Source organism: Oncorhynchus kisutch, linkage group LG19 (assembly GCF_002021735.2).
Source record: "Oncorhynchus kisutch isolate 150728-3 linkage group LG19, Okis_V2, whole genome shotgun sequence".
NCBI lineage: Eukaryota > Metazoa > Chordata > Actinopteri > Salmoniformes > Salmonidae > Oncorhynchus > Oncorhynchus kisutch.
Window position 1 is genome coordinate 1,526,432 of NC_034192.2, and position 17,845 is coordinate 1,544,276.

General features: G+C 44.2%; 1 protein-coding gene across 2 annotated transcripts; it reads left to right on the plus strand.

The window, feature by feature from the left end:
- Window positions 1-9,047: 9,047 nt before the first annotated feature.
- On the plus strand, window positions 9,048-17,036 carry LOC109883892 (keratocan). Of its 2 annotated transcripts, none has more exons than XM_031797478.1 (3): window positions 9,048-9,306; window positions 14,730-15,610; window positions 15,778-17,036. In XM_031797478.1, exons 2-3 carry the CDS (start codon window positions 14,743-14,745, stop codon window positions 15,945-15,947), a joined length of 1,038 nt encoding a protein of 345 aa, XP_031653338.1. In that variant the 5' UTR covers window positions 9,048-9,306; window positions 14,730-14,742; the 3' UTR covers window positions 15,948-17,036. The 2 variants fall into 2 exon arrangements, with proteins under 2 accessions (XP_031653338.1, XP_031653339.1); XM_031797479.1 differs by lacking the exon at window positions 9,048-9,306 and adding an exon at window positions 12,925-13,056.
- The last annotated feature ends 809 nt before the right edge of the window (window positions 17,037-17,845 follow it).

A 17,845-nucleotide genomic window follows, 5' to 3' on the forward strand; every position in this document is an offset into this window, starting at 1 on the left:
CTCATGTATAGTAAATGTTTGTTTTAAACCTATAATACTCAGTCGTAAATTCAGCAGAAGATTTTTTAAAATGACTACATTTACCATATACTGTTTCCTGAGGAAACAGACAGTAAAATGTGTCTGCAGTATGACAACATACACAAAACACGTGACACAAGTAGAAAGAGATCTGTCTAGTCTCTTACCCCCCAGGCCCAACACTGACACAAGAAGAAAGAGATCTGTCTAGTCTCTTACCCCCCAGGCCCAACACTGACACAAGAAGAAAGAGATCTATCTAGTCTCTTACTCTCCAGGCCCAACACTGACACAAGAAGAAAGAGATTTCTCTAGTCTCTTACTCCCCAGGCCCAACACTGACACAAGAAGAAAGAGATTTCTCTTACTCCCCAGGCCCAACACTGACACAAGAAGAAAGAGATTTCTCTAGTCTCTTACTCCCCAGGCCCTACACTGACACAAGAAGAAAGAGATTTCTCTAGTCTCTTACTCCCCAGGCCCTACACGTGGCACAAGAAGAATGGGATCTATCTAGTCTCTTACCTCCCAGGCCCTACACTGACACATGTATGTTGCTTCTTACTTTAAGTTTTCCTGAGTGGGTTGTGTTTTAGGGGTTAATGTGTTGTGTTTGGGCCTGCACCCCGATGGTTGGCAACTCTCTTCCTGCAGGAAATGGGTCTTCTCCCAGTGTCATGCTGTGTCTCTGTACATGAATATCAAGTGGAACATTCTGATCTATTCCATATTCTCCTTGGATGGGTGGGTGGGTGGGTTTGGTGGGTTTGGTGGATGGGTGGGAGGGTGGATGTAGTGCCAGTGCAGGCATGCAGGTATGTAGATCCTATGGTCCTGGAGGGCTGCAGGGGTTGCAGGGTTTGACTGGGAACCAGAGCTGAAATGCTCAGTTGAGGTAGCTGTAACTATCCACGCGGTTAGCCTTGATGTAATGATGTGTGGTAAACAGGTTTTTGGTGTTCCAATAATAAACAGTAAGTAACGCCAGACAGGTCAAGCAGCCACTTGGGTGATGTTTGGCGGCCATTTTGTGCAGTGTGCACCACCTCCAACACAGGATCATAATGGCCCAGTGGTGATTTTCCATCAGAATGATGAACAACCAGCTGTCCAACCAGCTGTCCAACCAGCAGTGCGCGCTAACCAAGGTTGCCAGGTGCACGGTGTTTCCTCCGACACATTGGTGCGGCTGGCTTCCGGGTTGGATGCGAGCTGTGTTAAGAAGCAGTGCGGCTTGGTTGGGTTGTGTATCGGAGGACGCATGACTTTCAACCTTCGTCTCTCCCGAGCCCGTACAGGAGTTGTAACGATGAGACAAGATAGTAGCTACTAAACAATTGGATACCACGAAATTGAGGAGAAAACGGGGTAAAATAAGAAATAAAAAAGAATGACATAAACACGTAATTCGGTGCCTACAATTTCCAAACAGGTCTACACGTAGGCACTGGTTGTTTTTGCAGATGGTTTTGCAGATGTTGACAACCTCTCTGAAGTGTCCAGGGTGGGTGGGACTGGGGGAGTCCATTTGGGATAGGGAGAGGGGATTTGGATGAGCAGAACCAGTGGACTAATGCATTTCTCACATTGTACCAAGCTGTAATCCCATACACTCCTCCTCATCTTTTCCAAAGACCAGACATGGCAAATTCCTGGCGCAGACAGTCCACAGAAAAATACACCATCCAGAGTGAGGAACGTTGGACTAATTTGGTGAAGCAATTCTTCCAGTTCAAACGCCGAGGCTGAGAAATCACGAAAGTGCCGGTGTTGAGGGAGGGATACTTTAAAACATTTACTCCCTCACGTGGAAATATGCATCTGTTGGTTTTCTTGTGTAGTTTTACACGGAAGACATTTCTGTTTTAATGTGTAGTAGGAGTGAACTGTTAGCATGCTGCCTATGTAAAATCGTATTTGGGATGGGATCTGTGCTGGGATCTGTGGTGTCGGCTAACTCGTGCATGCCTAATTAGAGCAGGCACTTTCTACAGGCTCCAGGTCAGCTAATTAGCTAAACGTCTTTTGCGAGTATCACTGAACAGGTTGCCAGACGTAAAATTTTTCCAGCCTGTTACTTGTAATAAGATCCCGCTGTTATAGTCCATCACACCTTGCAATTGCTCCTCATGCACAAATAATATCGTTGAGAGGGCTATATTATATTTGACACAGTGGTTTTCTTTCACTCTAGGCTGAGTGCTTTTCTGCCGGTGCTTCTATATGTCTAGTCACTCTAGAATATTCCTGGATATTCTTTGACCTAAACAAGAGACCTACCTCAAATGACGTCCTATGGAAATTTGTACCAATTGAAGCATGAGCGGCAGGATTTATAAAAAACCCTAAATTACCTAGATGACATGTATCATATTAGTCTTTACAATATTGCTCACGTCTTATTGTGTTTTTGCACCACCATTCTTACTGACGCCAAATCCAATATAATTTCCTCCTCTTCCTCCTCGCCATTTCCATTGGAGAATAGCTTGGAGCTCTTGCTGCCCTGTCTAGACAATAAAGCTTTTCATAAAGTCATGGCCCGCACTTCCTCTTCCCTGCCTTTGGAAATGTTTCATGAAAGTTTAATCAGCTGCCTGGCCAGGACGTTCGGCTCAAAGGCCCATCCTAGGCACCTTCTCCAGCTGTTCTCACTCTGCGCTTTCTTTCCTCCTCTGTTAAATGTTTTTGTCTCCCCTCTCTCCCTCCCTCCTTTCTCTATTTTCTCTGTCTGAATAGTCAATTCCTGTGATAATCAACTAGATTCAGCCATGGGACGATTTTTTTCTTGAGCGGATGGTCGAGTGGCTGGAATATAATTACAAATCATTTGTAGACTGCAAATTGATTTCAAGAAGCCCAAACAGATATACAGTGCCTTGCGAAAGTATTCGGCCCCCTTGAACTTTGCGACCTTTTGCCACATTTCAGGCTTCAAACATAAATTTATAAAACTGTATTTTTTTGTGAAGAATCAACAACAAGTGGGACACAATCATGAAGTGGAACGACATTTATTGCATATTTCAAACTTTTTTAACAAATCAAAAACTGAAAAATTGGGCATGCTAAATTATTCAGCCCCTTTACTTTCAGTGCAGCAAACTCTCTCCAGAAGTTCAGTGAGGATCTCTGAATGATCCAATGTTGACCTAAATGACTAATGATGTTAAATACAATCTACCTGTGTGTAATCAAGTCTCCGTATAAATGCACCTGCACTGTGATAGTCTCAGAGGTCCGTTAAAAGCGCAGAGAGCATCATGAAGAACAAGGAACACACCAGGCAGGTCCGAGATACTGTTGTGAAGAAGTTTAAAGCCGGATTTGGATACAAAAAGATTTCCCAAGCTTTAAACATCCCAAGGAGCACTGTGCAAGCGATAATATTGAAATGGAAGGAGTATCAGACCACTGCAAATCTACCAAGACCTGGCCGTCCCTCTAAACTTTCAGCTCATACAAGGAGAAGACTGATCAGAGATGCAGCCAAGAGGCCCATGATCACTCTGGATGAACTGCAGAGATCTACAGCTGAGGTGGGAGACTCTGCCCATAGGACAACAATCAGTCGTATATTGCACAAATCTGGCCTTTATGGAAGAGTGGCAAGAAGAAAGACATTTCTTAAAGATATCCATAAAAAGTGTTGTTTAAAGTTTGCCACAAGCCACCTGGGAGACACACCAAACATGTGGAAGAAGGTGCTCTGGTCAGATGAAACCAAAATTGAACTTTTTGGCAACAATGCAAAACGTTATGTTTGGCGTAAAAGCAACACAGTTCATCACCCTGAACACACCATCCCCACTGTCAAACATGGTGGTGGCAGCATCATGGTTTGGGCCTGCTTTTCTTCAGCAGGGACAGGGAAGATGGTTAAAATTGATGGGAAGATGGATGGAGCCAAATACAGGACCATTCTGGAAGAAAACCTGATGGAGTCTGCAAAAGACCTGAGACTGGGACGGAGATTTGTCTTCCAACAAGACAATGATCCAAAACATAAAGCAAAATCTACAATGGAATGGTTCAAAAATAAACATATCCAGGTGTTAGAATGGCCAAGTCAAAGTCCAGACCTGAATCCAATCGAGAATCTGTGGAAAGAACTGAAAACTGCTGTTCACAAATGCTCTCCATCCAACCTCACTGAGCTCGAGCTGTTTTGCAAGGAGGAATGGGAAAAAATGTCAGTCTCTCGATGTGCAAAACTGATAGAGACATACCCCAAGCGACTTACAGCTGTAATCGCAGCAAAAGGTGGCGCTACAAAGTATTAACTTAAGGGGGCTGAATCATTTTGCACGCCCAATTTTTCAGTTTTTGATTTGTTAAAAAAGTTTGAAATATCCAATAAATGTCGTTCCACTTCATGATTGTGTCCCACTTGTTGTTGATTCTTCACAAAAAAATACAGTTTATATCTTTATGTTTGAAGCCTGAAATGTGGCAAAAGGTCGCAAAGTTCAAGGGGGCCGAATACTTTCGCAAGGCACTGTAATATTTGACTAAAACAAAATAATGTAAAATATTACTTACATTTGTATACAATCCGTGTGTCTCTGTACTATGCATGAGAATACTTGGGAAGAGATTTCCTAAATTAAAATCACTGATTTCCTGGTGTTTTTATATTCTTATATCCAACAATGAAAATCATTTTTGCTCAGAAAACTTTGGGGGCAAGTTTTCTCTCTACTCTCTTTCCCATATCCTCTATTCTCTCGCCCCCTCAATTCTCTCTACTCTCTTTCCCATATCCTCTATTCTCTCACCCCCTCAATTCTCTCTACTCTCTTTCCCATATCCTCTATTCTCTCACCCCCTCAATTCTCTCTACTCTCTTTCCTATATCCCCTATTCTCTCACCCCCTCAATTCTCTATACTCTCTTTCCCATATCCTCTATTCTCTCACCCCCTCAATTCTCCCTACTCTCTTTCCCATATCCTCTATTCTCTCACCCCCTCAATTCTCTCTACTCTCTTTCCCATATCCCCTATTCTCTCACCCCCTCAATTCTCTCTACTCTCTTTCCCATATCCCCTATTCTCTCACCCCCTCAATTCTCTCTACTCTCTTTCCCATTATCCCCTATTCTCTCACCCCCTCAATTCTCTCTACTCTCTTTCCCATATCCCCTATTCTCTCACCCCCTCAATTCTCTCTACTCTCTTTCCCATATCCCCTATTCTCTCACCCCCTCAATTCTCTCTACTCTCTTTCCCATATCCTCTATTCTCTCACCCCCTCAATTCTCCCTACTCTCTTTCCCATATCCTCTATTCTCTCACCCCCTCAATTCTCTCTACTCTCTTTCCCATATCCCCTATTCTCTCACCCCCTCAATTCTCTCTACTCTCTTTCCCATTATCCCCTATTCTCTCACCCCCTCAATTCTCTCTACTCTCTTTCCCATATCCCCTATTCTCTCACCCCCTCAATTCTCTCTACTCTCTTTCCCATATCCCCTATTCTCTCACCCCCTCAATTCTCTCTACTCTCTTTCCCATATCCTCTATTCTCTCACCCCCTCAATTCTCTCTACTCTCTTTCCCATATCCCCTATTCTCTCACCCCCTCAATTCTCTCTACTCTCTTTCCAATATCCCCTATTCTCTCACCCCCTCAATTCTCTCTACTCTCTTTCCCATATCCTCTATTCTCTCACCCCCTCAATTCTCTCTACTCTCTTTCCCATATCCTCTATTCTCTCACCCCCTCAATTCTCTCTACTCTCTTTCCCATATCCCCTATTCTCTCACCCCCTCAATTCTCTCTACTCTCTTTCCCATATCCCCTATTCTCTCACCCCCTCAATTCTCTCTACTCTCTTTCCCATATCCCCTATTCTCTCACCCCCTCAATTCTCTCTACTCTCTTTCCCATTATCCCCTATTCTCTCACCCCCTCAATTCTCTCTACTCTCTTTCCCATATCCCCTATTCTCTCACCCCCTCAATTCTCTCTACTCTCTTTCCCATATCCCCTATTCTCTCACCCCCTCAATTCTCTCTACTCTCTTTCCCATATCCTCTATTCTCTCACCCCCTCAATTCTCCCTACTCTCTTTCCCATATCCTCTATTCTCTCACCCCCTCAATTCTCTCTACTCTCTTTCCCATATCCCCTATTCTCTCACCCCCTCAATTCTCTCTACTCTCTTTCCCATTATCCCCTATTCTCTCACCCCCTCAATTCTCTCTACTCTCTTTCCCATATCCCCTATTCTCTCACCCCCTCAATTCTCTCTACTCTCTTTCCCATATCCCCTATTCTCTCACCCCCTCAATTCTCTCTACTCTCTTTCCCATATCCTCTATTCTCTCACCCCCTCAATTCTCTCTACTCTCTTTCCCATATCCCCTATTCTCTCACCCCCTCAATTCTCTCTACTCTCTTTCCAATATCCCCTATTCTCTCACCCCCTCAATTCTCTCTACTCTCTTTCCCATATCCTCTATTCTCTCGCCCCCTCAATTCTCTCTACTCTCTTTCCCATATCCTCTATTCTCTCACCCCCTCAATTCTCTCTACTCTCTTTCCTATATCCCCTATTCTCTCACCCCCTCAATTCTCTCTACTCTCTTTCCCATATCCTCTATTCTCTCGCCCCCTCAATTCTCTCTACTCTCTTTCCCATATCCTCTATTCTCTTGCCCCCTCAATTCTCTCTACTCTCTTTCCCATATCCCCTATTCTCTCACCCCCTCAATTCTCTCTACTCTCTTTCCCATATCCTCTATTCTCTCACCCCCTCAATTCTCTCTACTCTCTTTCCCATATCCTCTATTCTCTCGCCCCCTCAATTCTCTCTACTCTCTTTCCCATATCCTCTATTCTCTCACCCCCTCAATTCTCTCTACTCTCTTTCCCATATCCTCTATTCTCTCACCCCCTCAATTCTCTCTACTCTCTTTCCTATATCCCCTATTCTCTCACCCCCTCAATTCTCTATACTCTCTTTCCCATATCCTCTATTCTCTCACCCCCTCAATTCTCCCTACTCTCTTTCCCATATCCTCTATTCTCTCACCCCCTCAATTCTCTCTACTCTCTTTCCCATATCCCCTATTCTCTCACCCCCTCAATTCTCTCTACTCTCTTTCCCATATCCCCTATTCTCTCACCCCCTCAATTCTCTCTACTCTCTTTCCCATTATCCCCTATTCTCTCACCCCCTCAATTCTCTCTACTCTCTTTCCCATATCCCCTATTCTCTCACCCCCTCAATTCTCTCTACTCTCTTTCCCATATCCCCTATTCTCTCACCCCCTCAATTCTCTCTACTCTCTTTCCCATATCCTCTATTCTCTCACCCCCTCAATTCTCCCTACTCTCTTTCCCATATCCTCTATTCTCTCACCCCCTCAATTCTCTCTACTCTCTTTCCCATATCCCCTATTCTCTCACCCCCTCAATTCTCTCTACTCTCTTTCCCATTATCCCCTATTCTCTCACCCCCTCAATTCTCTCTACTCTCTTTCCCATATCCCCTATTCTCTCACCCCCTCAATTCTCTCTACTCTCTTTCCCATATCCCCTATTCTCTCACCCCCTCAATTCTCTCTACTCTCTTTCCCATATCCTCTATTCTCTCACCCCCTCAATTCTCTCTACTCTCTTTCCCATATCCCCTATTCTCTCACCCCCTCAATTCTCTCTACTCTCTTTCCAATATCCCCTATTCTCTCACCCCCTCAATTCTCTCTACTCTCTTTCCCATATCCTCTATTCTCTCGCCCCCTCAATTCTCTCTACTCTCTTTCCCATATCCTCTATTCTCTCACCCCCTCAATTCTCTCTACTCTCTTTCCTATATCCCCTATTCTCTCACCCCCTCAATTCTCTCTACTCTCTTTCCCATATCCTCTATTCTCTCGCCCCCTCAATTCTCTCTACTCTCTTTCCCATATCCTCTATTCTCTTGCCCCCTCAATTCTCTCTACTCTCTTTCCCATATCCCCTATTCTCTCACCCCCTCAATTCTCTCTACTCTCTTTCCCATATCCTCTATTCTCTCACCCCCTCAATTCTCTCTACTCTCTTTCCCATATCCCCTATTCTCTCACCCCCTCAATTCTCTCTACTCTCTTTCCCATATCCCCTATTCTCTCACACCCTCAATTCTCTCTACTCTCTTTCCCATATCCCCTATTCTCTCGCCCCCTCAATTCTCCATCTCCCTGTTTCGTTCTCCCTCTTTCTCTCCACAGAGAGCAGGATCCAGATGTCCCTGCTCTGCTCCTTTCCGCCCTGGCCCTGACCTGTTTATCACACACAAACAGAGAAAGAGAGAAAGAGAGAGAGAGAGAGAGAGAGAGAGAGAGAGAGAGAGAGAGAAAGAGAGAGAGAGAACAGAATACATAAACAGACGGCCTGAAGGGATGAAGGGACAGTAGAGAGAGAGGTAGAGTGCTGCAGTGTTAACCCTGTCAATGTTCTTTGTGTGTGTGCATGTTGCTCTGTTTGTGTCACTAAGTGCCTGTGAGTGTTAGTACTCAGTAGCCTTACATTCTTGGTTATCAAGGTGCCTGAACAATTCCCTAAGCTCCACTCAGTCCTGGACTGTCACTATAATAAACATAACCTATGAAGAGGTCATGTGCATTGCTATGGCGATGATGATGGGGTGCAGGCTGACGTTCCAGCTTGGGCCGGGACAATACCAGTATCACCATTTTTTTTCCATGGCAACAATTAAAACACAAAGCAGACCAAACTCTTTGGTCCTTTAAAAACTTGCTGTATGCTGGGCTGGTGAAAAGTAGCCAATGAACACTACCGAAAAGATAATCCCCACCCTTATCCGCACACACCCATACCCCCACCCTTACCCGCGCACATACACACACCCACTCTCACCCCCATCCTCACCTGTACACCCCACCCTCACACACACCCCCACCCTCACCCCTACCCCCACCCTCACCCACACCCCCACCCTCACCCGTACACCCCACCCACCCTTACACACACCCCCACCCTTAACCCTACACCTACTCTTACCCCCCCCCCCCCCTCACCCTCACACACACACCCTCTCTCTGCTCCACTAGTGGATGTCAAAGGCACAGCCTTGAGGAAATAATATTAAAAACAATACAGAATCTAATAGGGCTTTCTCTCTCTCTCCTCCTTGGTCGCAGGGAGCAACTGAGACTGTTAGAGCACTGTGGACCAGCACCAGAGAAGAGTACTGGAGGACCAGACAACCACTACTACCCCTGAGCCAAGCATCACCTGGCCATACACTACCAACAAACACCGTTTGGAGAAGCAGGTATTGTTTTTCCTGAAGAGGGGTGAAAGGCTAAAAGGGGTGTGGATGGGTCATCCTTTTCGGTTCTTTTCTTTTGGGGGGCATTATTTTCATCTGGAGAGACTGATATGAGAAGTGTTCTGGTCTTTACCTTTGATCTTTGTGCTGCCGGTTTCTGTTCCAAAAACTAACAATGCGTTCAAGAGATCTAACTGTATTTTGTGCATTTTGCTGCAGTCTTGCAGGGGGTGGGTCATTCAATTAGAATTAGAACAGGATTTTGTGCAGTTTGCTGCAGTCTTGCAGGGGGTGGGCCATTCAATTAGAATTAGAACAGGATTTTGTGCATTTTGCTGCAGTCTTGCAGGGGGTGGGCCATTCAATTAGAATTAGAACAGGATTTTGTGCAGTTTGCTGCAGTCTTGCAGGGGGTGGGCCATTCAATTAGAATTAGAACAGGATTTTGTGCATTTTGCTGCAGTCTTGCAGGGGGTGGGCCATTCAATTAGAATTAGAACAGGATTTTGGGCAGTTTGCTGCAGTCTTGCAGGGGGTGGGCCATTCAATTAGAATTAGAACAGGATTTTGGGCAGTTTGCTGCAGTCTTGCAGGGGGTGGGCCATTCAATTAGAATTAGAACAGGATTTTGTGCATTTTGCTGCAGTCTTGCAGGGGGTGGGCCATTCAATTAGAATTAGAACAGGATTTTGGCACAAGTGTACTCGCAGATTGTTTCTTAGTTAAATGTCTGCCTTGAAAAGTATGTTTTGAAGTTTGTTAGTAGAAAGAAATAATGCAGTAATAGATTGATTATGAAGAAGAGTGGAAGTGGAAGAGTGGAAGTGGAAGTGGAAGAGTTTATAGAAATGTTTGTGGTCATACACACATCCTTAAAAACGTAGGTGCTGGGCTAAAGAATGAAACATGAAAGAACAGAGGCCTGCATAATGAATATGCTCCCAAATTACCACCTTTTACTGACAACGGTTCAATCCAGCACTGAACATTATCAGGTCAAGAGCCAGTGGTAAATTGAGAGCATATTCAGTGTGCGGGCCTCTGTTCTTTCCAAGTGGAAGAGTTTATTCCATAATCAGTCTCTTGTAAATATCCAGAAATACTATTGTAAAATCTGCAGAGATAAAAACTGCATCATGTTTGATATTCCAATGCCAGACATAGTTCTGCTTTCCAGAGCCTTGTAGTCTTATGTTGACACAGGGCTTGTTTAACACAGCTGTAACTGAGCTGAATGTCCTCTGATCAATGCTGGAGAGAAGTCCATTTAATTTCAGCGTAGTCATCAAGTAGAGCTGAACCCAACTGAAGCCCGTTCAAACACAGTCCTTTAACTAATTAACATAGCTGGCTTTGACTGGAAACCTCTTCCAGGAAATTGACATTATCATACTCCTCCACATGTTTCCTTTCAGATTGTCAAACAGGGAAGTGGCCAACATTTGTTTTTCCATCCTGCTTTGTTCCATTCTGCAACATAATCAGAAGCCCTGGGTCACAAGTTAATAATACAGTGAGATCATGAAAACTTGGTTGTCACTTTGCCATTAAATCAATAGTAATGTAGTTATACTAATGAAAATCCTAATGGATGGATTCCCTCGTGGTGCATATCTGCAGTCTAATCTTTCATTTGATGAGAGACATCTGATTTCCATCAAGACGAGGTAAAAACATGACTGAAGTATTGCCAAGTTACTGTGGTTGGTTTGCAGTGCAGAACACTTCATTAATTGTTATTGTTTGTCCATTTCATGCACATTTCTCATGACCAGTTTTACTATATAGTTACTGCTGATGTGTAAGTGCCTCTAAGGAGAAACAAATGATTTTAAAAATTAAATGTAACCCTTATTTTGTAATGTAAGTTGACTGAGAACATGTTCTCATGTACAGCAACGTCCTGGGGAATTGTTACAGGGGAGAGGAGGGGGGATGAATGAGCCAATTGGAAGCTGGGGATGATGTGTAGGTGTGGAGCACTTGACTCTGGCAATGACCACACCTTTCTCCATCTTTATTGATATACCAGCTCTGCTAGACTGATACCACTATAGAGTGGTGGGCATATGCTGAGGGTGTCTTTTCAACAGCAAAGTGCTTTGTGATGGAGATGGAGATCAAACAAATTGTAGACCGTTATCTGAGAGCATGTCAGATGAGATGCTGTATATGCCAAACCAGAAACTCACATATTTTCATTATAAGTGGACATGAAGTAAACAATATGCATCACTGATTTGCAACTTCCAGGTTTTGAAAACTCCTAAAGTCTTTTTTAGGAGTTTTCTATTTTTGAGTGAAAGCAACATGGTGTCTGTTCCCATTTTGAGGTAAAATAACCTGTGAGGAGATAGGCACCGTGACTCAAGCACAGTCACTATTCATTCGTTTACCTTCACGTTTTGCGCTTTGACCTTTGAAGTGTAGTCAGTTTAAATGTGTTGGGGATTTAAGGTAGCTAAATTCTCTTAAGGGGTTAGAGTGTTTCTACCTCTCACATTGTGTTGAGGAGTGACTGTATTGTGTGCTAACAGCTTGCCAGACACGAGACAATCCCTATTGGTCTCTCGCGGCACATCTTGGATCAAGGCTAGCTCCAACCTGGACAAGCCAATCAGATGAGATTATCCCAAGGTATTAGGTGGGCCTATGGCAGCTTCAAAGGAAATGAGAATGAGCTAAACAAAATGACCTACCCATCCCAGCTAGCCCAAACCCAATGCTAACTTGAGAACACTTTGCCAACCCAGTCTACACCTTTTAAATCCCATTATTTTCATTCTAACCCCACCCCATTAAGTCTCATGTCTGGACAGACCGATGTGTACTTAATTGTACTGGGTTTGATTTATTTTAAGGTCAGAGTCTGATTGTGTCCGATTGTGCTGGAAGATTGTTGGGTGGGTCCGCATCAGAAAGGATTTAAACAAATCTGAATCATTAGCAAAAGCCAATTTGTTCCCACGGTGTATAATTTGTTTGCAGTTCTCTGAATTCCAATTCAGAGAACTCCAAGAACACCAAAAGAACACCAAGGACTGAAAGACATTGTCAAAGCCATACGTTGTGAGTAGGATAATCCTATTGTCGCGAATTGGCCCAAAAGAGGGCCATCAGCATATCCTTTATCATACCAACACAAGGAGACACTGTGACCATATTTCTCCTGGGTTTTTATAGCCAAGTCACTATTATGAGGAACACATGGATTGCTATTGCACCATTCTGCACAAAAGAATTAGGAGAAGAAGATTTGTTTCTTTCAAACAGAGTTGAGTTGTTCCATTCAGACATCGCTGCCTGATTAGCGCTAAGAACATTAGAGATCTCAGCAGGACATTTACCTGAAGGACATAAACAGAGAGATGATGCCAAGTGCCAACTATGGGAGAACGGGGAGTGGACAGAAGGGTTAGGGTGGTTTCATAGTGAGTATAGGCCCGTATTAGCCTGATTTGGAAGTGGGCCAAGTCTCAAGGCCTCAGCTACCACACCGCCACAGGCTTAACAGGGAAAGAGTCACCGCATGGATTATGACCTCTGATTACAGGCCTCTGATTGGCCGAGAGGAACTACAGTGTGACTGTCAATGAAGGGTTCCCACCAACTGAATGAAGACACCGATGGTACAAATACAGGGGAGGTGAGCGGTGTTTCTCTGAGTTTGGGACTACAGTTGCTACCACATTTCTTGAGCAAGGCAGAAACAGGGCGCAAAGACAGACTTTGGAAAATCTCTTGAACTCAAAGGTACGTGTAATTCTAGTGGACGATTAAATTGGGTTTCCAGTTTGAGGAAAAGTAGGTATAGATGGGACTTTGCTTGCAAACTAATGGTCAGAAAGACAATGTGAGTTCAGTTCTGGGAGATGACAGTTGAGGCACATTGAGTGGCTGGACCTTTATCTTTTGTGATTTTCTGCGTTCATTTGTACTATACTGTAGGTAATCTTGCACTGAAAAGCCAGAGCTTGTGAATGGCTTTGAGGCTTTGAACGAATGAGGCTCTGGAGAGATTCCTGTTATGGTCTTTACGGCAGTTTGCTTAACAGGAAAGTAACTTTTCCTGACCTTGGCCAAACTAAATACTAGCAGCTATAATTATGGTCAGGTGGAAAGTTTAACCCAACAGTTGGGTCTCTAAGTTTAGAGGCATAGACACATTGTGTTCCATAGATCTTTGGCCCCGTACAGTGAGATACGAGATGCCAGGTGCCCCAGAACCAGGTGAGCGGGCCACGTCTTTGAAGTGGGCCCAGCCATAACCAGGCCTGTTGAAAATTAGTTCCAGACCAACGTGTGGAGCACACACCAAGAATTTAAAACAGCACCAGATGACAGTTGAGAGGAATCAAGCATTCTGGGACAGGATGGGTGGATGTGCTATTGCAGAGTTTAGATGCCTCTGAGTTATTGTCTGCCTCTGTCAATCTCTTTGTCACTTTGGCTTCCTGTCTCGCTATCATCCCCAGTTCCTCTTTTCTCCATGTTTTTCCTCTTCTATGGAGGTTAATTCCACTTTCTCTGTCATGATTGCGTGGAGAATGTATCTGCTTTTATATGCATCTGTGTACTGTATGTATAAATGTTTATATGGCATTCCACGGCTCGGTGTGTTGGTGGGTACTTTAATTCATTACCAATGTCAGGTGTAACACATTGTGCTTCATCCACAACAGAGTCAGGTGGATTTGGTTTGCTCTGTGTTTTACTCCTAAAGGAGCACCCAACCTCAGGTAACTTCTATTGCCTCCTGCATGTGCCGATTTTACAGATTAGCATCCAATCAGAAGTATTTGTGTAAGGCCATTAGCTGACCTGGCAGTGCGTCCTGTCCTTAAGAAAGCTTATAATCTCCCATGGTCCCAGTGGACAGCTGGCCTGACCGCATGATGTGCCAACGCTCATTAACTTCATGTAAACTCGAATGCTTATGACCTTGCGTCAATGCAGGAGATTTTAAGCTAGCTACGGCTAGTTTGGGCTAGCCATTGATGGAAGGCCTGGCAGTTTTCTCAATAAGGGACTAAATTAATAAGATACCTGGAATCGTTGTTGTTTACATGTGAATGAACTTAAGGCAGCTTGATGAACACTTGCACACTTAATGCACCATGTCCAAATAAGCTCATCTGTACTTGAAAGCACTTAATCTAAAATAAGGTGAGAGGAAACGAGACTCTCCTATAAAAAACAGGATAGGTCACAATGAAGTGCTAACACCTACCTGTAGTTCTCAAGCCGGTCCATGTTGAGCTATCTTGGAACATGTAGAGATCATCATCTGTGTATTTGGGTCGGTGTGTTTGTTCAACCATGTTCTTGATCTTGTCTTCAGGGTTTGTGTCTGTGCCTGTATCTGTGTCTGTGTTTTGCATAAGAGTCAGTCTCATCTCATGTGTTTTCTCTCTCCTCTACCCCAGGCTGAGTGTTAAGATGGCGCTTCTCCTGGCCTTTTCCTCTGTCCTCCTTCTGGTCGGTCCAGCTCTGGCCCAGAGCCCTGACATGTCCTACGAAGACTATATGGCCCAGTTACAGGCCTGTCCCAAAGAGTGCCGCTGCCCACCCAGCTTCCCCAACGCCGTCTACTGCGACAACAAGGCTCTGAAGCGCATCCCCACCATCCCCCCACACACCTGGTATCTGTACCTGCAGAACAACCTCATCGACGTACTGTCAACAGATGCTCTCCGCAACGCCACGCAGCTGCGCTGGATCAACCTCAACCGCAACCGCATCACCAGCGAGGGCATGGAGGAGGGTGCCCTAGCCGCCATGCTCCGCCTGGTTCACCTCTACATGGATGACAACCTGCTGAGCTCCGTCCCAGCCAACCTGCCCTCCAGCCTGGAGCAGCTGCGCCTCTCCCGCAACCGCATCTCCAAGATCCCCGCCGGGGTGTTCTCAGGTCTGGATCGGATGACACTGCTGGAACTGCAGGGGAACAAGCTCCAGGATGACGCAGTGACCGAGGTGAGCCTCAAGGGCCTGAGCAACCTGGTCCAGATCAACCTGGCCAAGAACCAGCTTACCACCATGCCCCTGGGCCTCCCCATCACCATCACCCAGCTCTTCCTGGACAACAACGCCATTGAGAAGATCCCCGCTGACTACTTTAAGGGTCTACCCAAGGTGGCCTTCCTCAGGCTCAACCGCAACAAGCTGGGAAACGGCGGGCTGCCCAAGAACGTGTTCAACATGTCCAGCATCCTGGACCTGCAGTTGTCCCATAACCAGCTAACTCAGGTTCCTATGATCCCCTCAGGCCTGGAACACCTCCACCTGGACCACAACCAGATTAAGAGTATGTTTTTGACACTGTTCTAGTTTAATTGATACATTGACTGACTGCCTGGATGGTTAACTGATGATTGGTTTAAAATCCAGATAATTATATTATTATAATCAGTGGAAAATGTTTTTGATGAGTTGTATGACCGTTTTGCTAAGATGGTATATTTGCAATTGCAGGTGTGAATGGATCTGATATCTGCCCTGTGTCGGCTGATGCTCTGGAGGGCTATGTCACTGAGACCGCTCCTAAACTCCGCTACCTCCGTCTCGATGGCAATGAGGTCAAGCCACCAATACCCAGAGACCTCATGATGTGCTTCCGTCTCCTCAGGTCCATCGTCATATAAGAAATACACTTCCACCAGCCAATCGCATCTAGCTATAGTTTCCCGGATCCAAGGGCAGATGATTATTAACGAATGGAAGTGACTATGCTAATCTATATGGATTTTTGATCTGTGGACTACTCATTTGCATACTTATGTTGAGAACCACATATTAGACGCCAGGGTTGGGGTCAAACCAAACTCGGTCAATTTAAGAATGAATGCAATGAATTGGTCAATAGAAAATAATGGGCCATTTTCAGTTGTTGAATTGAGTCTCCTGAATTGGTAGAATGGGAATGGAATTGACCTCAACCTTGTTGGGTGAAGGTCACCTGACAATCTGTAGATAGTGTGATTGGACTGCACTACTGTCTTTTGACCACTAGTTGTGCCTTATGTTCGTCCTATAGTCACAAGTGCTTAATGCAACTGTCTGAGTGTGCTGTTTCAATACAGCACACTTTGGCCTGAAAGTGGTAGAAAACCTTGAAATTGGGTTTTTCCAAAACTCTAAAAAAGACAATAATTTACTATGACAATGTGATTGGGACAAGTTAAGAGGAATATTGTTTATAAACCGTGTGTATTTAAGGCTGAATCATCTGATGACTCATTGTCCCCATTCTCTTTCTTTAAATGGAAGTTCATCTTTTGTGAATACCAAAATAATACTTTTTAAACATTTTATACTGCTCCTCTCTGACAGAATACCTTGAATTGATGATATCAGACTTGAAACCAAATTAAATGCTAATAATTTTATTTTCAAGTTCTCTGTGAATATGAATATGTTGAGCTAACTTTAGACACATGCTAGTCCACGCAAACATGCAATTGTTTGCTCTTTCACATTTAGCTCATTTATTTAATTGTCTGTTTTTCACTGAATTCACTGAATTCTTGATCACTGTCTCAAATGTGAAGTTCCATTTTGTACTCAATGGGTCAACCTTTTTGCAGTCATCTTACGTATTTCAGAAATGCCAAAGCAATTTTGGAATGCTTACATTTTGTTAAGAATATGTTAAGTTGTGAATTCCTTATACAGTCAATAATATAAGTAAAACACTTTTCTGGAAAAACATTAAAGAAAGAAGAAATATGTTACATTAATCACCTTCCCTTCTATAGACACACTCACAAACACACAGACAGACAGAGACTCAATCACACTCACAAACACACAGACAGACAGAAAGAGACTCAATCACACTCACAAACACACAGACAGACACACACAGACAGACACACACAGACAGAGACTCAATCACACTCACAAACACACAGACAGACACACACATACAGATACACACAGACAGAGACTCAATCACACTCACAAACACACAGACAGACACACACATACAGACACACACAGACAGAGACTCAATCACACTCACAAACACACAGACAGACACACACAGACAGACACACACAGACAGAGACTCAATCACACTCACAAACACACAGACAGACACACACAGACAGACAGACACATACAGACACACACATACAGACACACACAGACAGAGACTCAATCACACTCACAAACACACAGACAGACACACACATACAGACACACACAGACAGACAGACACATACAGACACACACAGACAGACACACACAGACAGAGACTCAATCACACTCACAAACACACAGACAGACAGAAAGAGACTCAATCACACTCACACAGAGACCTAGAAACCACACATTCTTTGAGTGCATATTTGCGGTAGTCTCTATGACTTATTGCTTAATAGTTGGAGAGCTAAAGTCTCCCAGAATGCACTCCCATATGCACCAAGGAAGCCGTGCCAGAGGAAGACCAGAGAAAACACTGAGTCTCAAGCCGCTGGCCTGGTAATGATAACATGAAGGTGTTGTCACTTTATGATCTCTCTCAGGACACATTTCCACC

What these genes read in the sequence shown, in the direction of transcription:
- LOC109883892 (XM_031797478.1), top strand. Translation starts at nt 14,743, where the DNA reads ATGGCGCTTCTCCTGGCCTTTTCCTCTGTCCTCCTTCTGGTCGGTCCA. An exon ending in GGACCACAACCAGATTAAGA is followed by an intron (nt 15,611 to 15,777) that starts GTATGTTTTTGA and finishes TTGCAATTGCAG; the next exon opens with GTGTGAATGGATCTGATATC.